Source organism: Orcinus orca, chromosome 9 (genome assembly GCF_937001465.1).
Source record: "Orcinus orca chromosome 9, mOrcOrc1.1, whole genome shotgun sequence".
NCBI lineage: Eukaryota > Metazoa > Chordata > Mammalia > Artiodactyla > Delphinidae > Orcinus > Orcinus orca.
In genome coordinates, this window is record NC_064567.1 from 32,229,183 (window position 1) to 32,236,852 (window position 7,670).

Sequence of the window (7,670 nt, forward strand, 5' to 3'; positions counted from 1 at the left end):
GGGACACTAAATAATGAGGAAAACTTAATATCTTGGATCCCGATAAGTCTGGAGGCAGGGCAGGGCCACAGCGGGTTCATTCAGGCAGTTCAGCAACACCCTCCAGAACCCAGTTCTTCCTATCCTTCCAGACTGCCGTCTGCAGCTTGTTGCTCGTCCTGCACTGGCTGCCTCATGTCCCAAGGAGGCTGCTGCAGAAAGCGGCGTCCAGAGACAGAGAAGAGGACTTTCTCCCCTTCTAAAGAGTGAAGGAACCTTTCTTACAAGCCTCCCAACAGACTATTCCTAACATCATATTGGCCCAAAGTGAATCATCACGTGCCCTCTGCCGAAAAAAATCAGTGGCAATTAGTATTATTGATTTGGGCTGCTCCGGGTCAGAGAGAAGCCGGGCCACTTCTGAAGCACGTGGCTGCCCAACACCTGAACAGAAGTTAGCAAGGAAGAGGGAAGTGGCTGCTGCCACTCAGCAGTGAATGACGATGATGATCAACAGGGTGTACGACTGCCACAGCTGTGTGTATTTATAAGGGCTCACAAGGTGTATTTTAAAGTTAATCAAATAATTAATATGCAAGCCCTTCCATTTGCATATTTTAAATTAATATGCAAACCCTTCAGTTACCAAGTTCGAACTTTGCAACCTGGAAACCTAGTATTACAAAGAAAGGGAAGTAATATTTCCTGTTATTTTTAAATCTAGGAGTATTACTTATGAGTAAATAACCCAGCTTTTAAAGGAATACGCTTTGAAGAATGAGCATTCATAGTCAATTCCCAAGCACTTGGCATGGAGTGAGTTCTGCGTGGCTCCATTGAGATCTTAGGATAGAGGGCTCCCGGACAGGTGACCCAAATGGGGCAGACTGGGGGAGCCAAGACGGCCCTCCTAGGGGTTTTTCTCCGGCAGAGGCCTGCTGTCCAAGTCACCCAGTGAGCCTCATACCAAACACCTGGAATATAAAGATAGGGGGGCAGGGTGGGGGCCATATGGGGAGTGTAGTTCCAGAAAAGGAGTTCATTCTAAGAAATCCTTTAAAGATGCCCAGATCCCTGGGACCTGGGAGCCCAAACTAATGCCGTTTCTCCTGCTTCCTTCTCTGTCCTTCACTCCGAAGCTGGCTCATCCTGAAGAGGACAGATTTCAAATGTAACAGGGCACAGTCCTCCGTGGGGGGCAAAGCGGGAAACCTGTGGTGCCAAGGCCCGAGCTGGGAAAGGGATGAGTGAATGCACAACTGTGGAGCCACCATGCTGTCTTGACTCCTTCTAGAATGCTTCTGTGGGCCTGAGCTTCTGGAGTGATGAACATTTCTGCACACGTAGTCCCATTGATACTATAGCCTTGTTCAGAAACTGAGTCTGTGGAAGAGGAAACACCAGGGCAGAGTTACCTGGGGTGAGGCTCCGGGGAGGGAGAGGCAGCCTGGAACATTGGTTTCTGTGGAGTGGGGTGGAGGGTGAGCTAGGGTGCTGCAGGGAGCTCCACCGGGCTGCATTCTGGAGCCACCCGCCCGTACCCCATCCCTAGACCAATTATACCAGAACCTCAGGGAGTGGGCTGAGCAAGGTTCCAACTATCACCTCCAAGTTCTTAGAAATAGGTCTCTCAATGCGTTACCCTAAGAGTTTGGCTCCTAGTGCCACCTTGAATAATGTCATCAAGGGGTTTCATTCCCCTTCTGCCTATGCCCCCCCACCCTAGATACCCTCTGTCTTGGACATGCAAATGGAGAGGATGGGGACCCTCAAAAGGCAGGTTTCTCCTCCTCTGTTCCATGACTGAGCTGAGAATCAAAGGCTCAGACTTGAGATCTCCAAGGTCCGTCTCTCCCACTGCCTTTCTGAGTGTCACTGTGCTTTTGGTATCTGATGAGGGAGCCCCTCATCATCCCACTTGCCTCTGCTTCCTCTCTACGAAACAACAGAGCGAGCCCAGCCCTGCCTGCTAAGCTGAATAACTTGGGCGAAGTTGAGTGACAATCTCCCAAATTTAATGTCACCCTGAGGGTCACCAACTGCCTTTCCAGTGTACCCTGACTCTGTCCTGTACCAGCTGTGTCACCTTGGACAAGTGTTTAACCTCTGTAAGCCTTGCTCCTCAATCACTGCAAAATAAATACTGTAGCACAGGATTGTTGAGAACAGGGTCATCAGGATAGAGTTCAGAAAGCATTATTACAATGCCCAGAACATGGAAAGCACCTCAGAAATAGAAACAATCACTATTATTGTTTTATTGAAAGAAAACGGGCTTAGCGATTACTTTGTTAATTTGAGTAATAGTATATATTTCCAATATATTGATAGTAAACTATATATTTTTAGAAAATACTCTAATTCATTCCCTCATTCTTCAAGCCGGCCCCATACCCCAGTAAATTCAAATTAGTGGGGCTTTTGTTATCCCCCAAGGGAAGCTCATTCGCAGTCAGGCGCTGTCCCCCGCCACCTGCTGCAGTGCGGTATGGCTGAAGAGACCAGCAAATGACCCCAACATCTCCCAGTCCTGAGCCCCAGGATCCTGAGTCTTTGGCCACTTCTTTTTTTTCCCTTTTTAAAAAAATTTATTTGATTGAAGTATAGTTGATTTGCAATGTTGTGTTAATTTCTACTGTGCAGCAAAGTGATACAGTTATATATATATATACATTCTTTTTCATATCCTTCACATGTACGTGCTGGAGTCCGCCTCCACTGAACTTGCCCGTCTTCTCCCACAGGCTGTAAAGCGGTTCTTGAAACAGGAGTGCAAGTGTCATGGCGTGAGCGGCTCATGTACCTTGAGGACCTGCTGGCTGGCCATGGCCGACTTCAGAAAAACGGGCGATTATCTCTGGAGGAAGTACAACGGAGCCATCCAAGTTGTCATGAACCAGGATGGCACTGGTTTCACTGTGGCTAACAAGAGGTTTAAAAAGCCGACGAAAAATGACCTCGTGTATTTTGAGAATTCTCCAGACTACTGTATCCGGGACCGGGATGCAGGTAAGTTCAAAACACTTTATTCACGGCACCTAATTATTCCAACAATCAGCACTCTGCAATTTAAATGCAGAGTTAAAATTTAAGTGCAAAGTTCTGTATTTTCCGCCTGCCAATCCTATAAGTGCAGTCTGCTGCCTGCAGGTTCAAAGCTCAGGTTCTTTATAATTCATATTTAAAGTGCACAGAGAGCTCTCCTAAGCACCTGGAGAAACCGGTTGATAATGTGCAGATTCTGGAGAAATGGGAACCCAACAAGAATGCACGTGGCAAAAAGTCAAAGTATGCAGATTAGCAAAATTCTTCAGCCTGGACAGGACTCTAATTAGTGGGTTAATGTCCATATGTATAGAAACACAGCATCTTTCCTGTGATCCTGAGGCTGAGAGGAGGACAGCTTTGCGGTGTATCTGCTGCCGCTTTAAATCCCACCTCTGTCACTGTGGAGAGGGTCCCAGGGATTTACAGTTAGCCTGTTCTGAAATCCTCCATACTTCACACTCCCTTGCTCTTTCCACAATGCTCAGAAAGTTGCCAAATACTTGAAAGCAAGAATTCATCCCCACTGGCTCAGCTGTCGGTGAGCAGTGGAAGAGGGCTGCATAAGAGGCAGTTCGTTTATTAAAGCCACACCCTTCCCTTGACGACGGCACCTTCTCTGTCCTGAACTCACTCAAAGAGCAGCTCCGTCAGCCTTAGCACAGCTGTTGCCACCTGTGGGTTTTATATGCGTGCTTTCCTCCACCTCTTGCCCCTCCCGGTCAGCACTGAACTCCTTGCTTAGCACAGTCCATGCAAAGACTCTGGTACAAAATACAAGTACTTGTACTCTCCACTGAGTACAAGTCTCAGTGGAGAGGAGGTGATGGAGAGCCCACAGCCAACTTGGCTGAAGCCAACTTTTCAGACTTAGTAGAAAGCAAGGGAATTCATTACCAGGAAAAACATCCTAGAATTCAAATTCTGAGTTTGTTTTTCATTCCAAAGTAATTGCAAAGGAAACAGTAAAACAGTGCAGACGTCAGCAGCTCCTATCACAGGTCTGACCAAGAGGCATGATTACCGGGGAATGTCACAAGAAGTCCAAAGCCTCTTCTTTGTCCCCGAGTGGTTGGATTTCCTTCATGGTTTGATGAGCTGGTTCTTTGCAGCACTGGAGCAAGTTTGTACATGCAGCCTCTGGATTAATTACTGCTGAGCGAAAGGGCCAGATGCTGTGCCCTGCTGCATTCCTCACATGCTTTGCGACCTCTAACAAGTCATCCTACCTGTCAGGCCAAAGTTTCGCCGAATCCCCAAGAAACCTGTGCATTGGTACAGGAGGGTCCCAGAGGTCTGGGTCCCTCTCTGCCATTAACTAGCTGCTTAACCTCAGGCTCCTCAGACGGGCAGGGGGCTGATGACATCAGTATCATTTTAGGAACTATGTACTGACTCCTGTGTGCCAGGTACTGGGCTAAGACCATTGCACACATGGTCTTATTTAATCCTTAGAGCCTCCCTATGACATCAGTGCATTGGAACTGATTACTGAAAAAAAAAAACGACTAAGAAGAGGGTGGCTCCTGGTTGATCAACACCAACCAAGAACCAAATTCACATCTTATTTTTTGAGATCAGATAAGCACCGTGGATATCATCATCCCTATTGTACAGATGAGAAAAGTGAATGACCAGCTCAAGATCTCATTGGTCTTGGAGGGTACGGATGTCCAGCTGTCTGACCCCACAGCCTGTGCTCCTAACCCTAACACTGCAACTTGTCCTTACCTTTCTCCCAGGGCATGTATTACGTGAAAGGCCTGGTGACGCAGAAACCTCATTTTAAACATAAGAGGACCTGCTTCCTCGGGACATCTTTTCTGGTTTTTTGGATTGAAGCAGTTTGCACAGTGAAGCAAATGGTTATGCTTGATGAACATTTAACTGCTTCATAGATAGTCATTGAAATAAAGACCTTACTTTCTCTTCCCCACAAAGGAGATTTGGAATCAAACCCCTGCTGCATCTTCAGGATACTAAGTTATTCCTGCACACTTTGCTTTTTCTACTGCCTGTATTAGAACACAATTCTCTTTCTCGATCCCAAAAGAGCAGACACATCTGCAGCACCTGCCATGTGTTAGGGCTTGATCTACATTCTCTCACTGAGTAAGGTGGGTATGTTATTATCCCACTTCATGGGAGGGGCAACTGAGGCTCTGACAGGCAGGCTACGGATTTTGCCCAAAGACTCTTGATGGGCATGAGGCAGAGTAGGGACTTGAGCCCGAGTCTCCGCACTTGTAACCATTTTACTCTGCCTCCCGACGCACCAGCCACTGGGCACACTGCTGCAGGTGCGGGCTTTCTGAGGGAGGCTATATAATTTACCCCCTCTCCTAATTTATTTCTGCTCTATTTTAGGCTTATTTTAGCTTCTCTGATTTAAAAAGATGTGAATTGGGTTCTGGGTTGGTGTTGACTAACCAGGAGCCACCTTACTATTTTTTAAGTAGCCAGTTCCATTGTTTTAGATCAGATTTCCACTAAGATTCCTAGGTTAGTCATAACTTGTCTGAACTACACTTGATGCCTTTATTTTTCTGCCTAGAAAAATGCCAGAGTCATCCGTGAAAACTCGCAATATTTCTTTTGAGTTCTGTTGACCATGAGATGATTCTTTTAGTGAAAATATGATTCAGGGCGTTTGATATCATGTAGAGAAAAGTTTGGATTGCTGACAGTATTTTTTTCATTGTTCATATTTGGACAAATAACACACACAAATAGCACACGTGTGAGATGCAGATTTTCCCTGAGACAGCCTCCTTCAACCCGCATGGCTGCCAAGGGCCTTGTGCTGGTCTGTGTAAAGATGAGGCTTTCTCCCGGCCACTGTCTACTGGAAACTTCTGTAGTATGCAGTCTAGCAAGTCAGTCAGAGTGCGTGGTTCGGAATCTTCCTGGAGTAGCTCATAACTTCTGACTTTAGAGGCAAGGAGATGTGACAGAGTCTGAGACCTGTGAGAAGGGGAGATCCCTGAGCCCAATTCAGTGGCCTTCCTTCTCCGGGCTCTGTGCCCTTGTTTGGGTCAGTGCTAACATCCTCTGGTGTATGTTAAAGAAGCACTCACAGTTAACGAGTCAGGACATCACTGAGGGAGTCTCTCCCCTCACTAGGATCACACGACATCAGGAAGGGCCTGTCTTCTGGTAAATGGAACATGTTCAAGATGGGTTACCATCAGAGGTATCCAGGCTCTAAGATAAGTCAGAAGTTTGCAGTAAAATTTAAATCAAATAACATATATATGTATATATTCACTTGCTCTATTAAAATCGATATTAACTTGTCCCTAGATTACACCTCAAACTACCCACTCTGCTGTGTTGTGGTTATTTTGTTTTATCTTGCTTTTTTAATAAAAATATATCATGCACATTTAATATTCAACTGATGGGCACCTTCTCCTTGTCAGCACTTGGAAAAGCAATGATGGTGAGCAGGTTGAATATTGTCAAGTAATAGATATTTGGAATTGGCAGACTTTAGTCTTGCTAGTCAGCACCTGCTGCCTGTTCAGATTCGCTCGTAACCTGACTGAAGTAAGCCGGCTTGTCTGTCATTTCGGTTTGTGGAGTGGATAAACTCTGCAGGTATAGTCCACTATTTTCCAGTGTGAGGGCCTCTTCAGAGACCTATTGAATCAGAATCTCAGGAAAACCCCTGAGATTCTGTATGCTTTTCAAACTCAAGCACATCAAAATTTGAAAAATCCATGATTTAGGTAGTCCATGGTTCCTGATTTTCCCATAAGTATTAGGTAAGAAGAAATCCAGAGAGATTTTTCTTTTTTAAATACCTGATCTCTTACAAAGGAAAGAAAGCTTTTTTATTTGAGGAGCTCTAAATAAATGTCATTCAAAAATATCCCTGGCCTGACTTACCCAGTGTCAGAGGGTGTCCTTTCACATTAAGGCCCTGCGTTTTCCGGAACCCTCTTTTACTGGGAAGAGCACACTGAAATGATCTCGGCCATCAAAGCTTCCATTGGAATTAGCTTGACAGAGATCAGCAAGTCAGCCCTTTAGTGAAGTCCTGAAATGGTGATACCAGGACTAGTGAATTTTGGTGAGAATTACAGAAGGGTGAGTCAAGACCCTAGGGTATTCCTGGGTGAGGACAGACCCAGACCTCAGGTGAGGAAAGGTGATGGGAACTTTGGGTGAATTCCTACTGAGAATCAGTCCGTGGGCTACAAGCTTTATGTGTATTTTCTCTGAATGTTCACAGCTATTACCTCCATTTACAGAGAAGGAAACTGAGCCTCTGAAAAGTTAACTTGCCCAAGAGTTCATGGCCTGTAAGTGATAAACAAAACAAAATAAATAAAGTCAAACCCCAAATCCATACTTTTCTCACTTTACTTCCTGAAATGTGATGGTAGTGACTGGGGGGCTGTGTAATAAAGAGTCAGCACGAGGACACAGAACATAATGGGATGAGGTGCCCACAAAGCAGGGAGGTGGGAGGTGGAGAGACTTCACCCACGTCTAGCTCAGGTTGCCTAGGAGCCCCTTTCAATGACAAGCCCTTCCAGAGTGTTAATGTCTTCAGTTGCTCCTAAGAAATGATAAGCTAAAAATCTGATTAAGGAAGATTTTCTTATGGCAACAATAATAACAAAAGACATTTTCTCCCA

General features: G+C 45.6%; 1 protein-coding gene across 1 annotated transcript in view; it reads left to right on the plus strand.

Annotated features, from left to right (window-relative positions):
• WNT2 (Wnt family member 2) overlaps window positions 1–7,670 on the plus strand; it is a 48,888-nt gene that overhangs the window by 23,290 nt on the left and 17,928 nt on the right. The window contains exon 4 of the mRNA XM_004269852.3: window positions 2,724–2,988. Within this exon, the coding sequence (XP_004269900.1) occupies window positions 2,724–2,988 (265 nt within the window). The remainder of the gene's footprint in view (window positions 1–2,723; window positions 2,989–7,670) is intronic.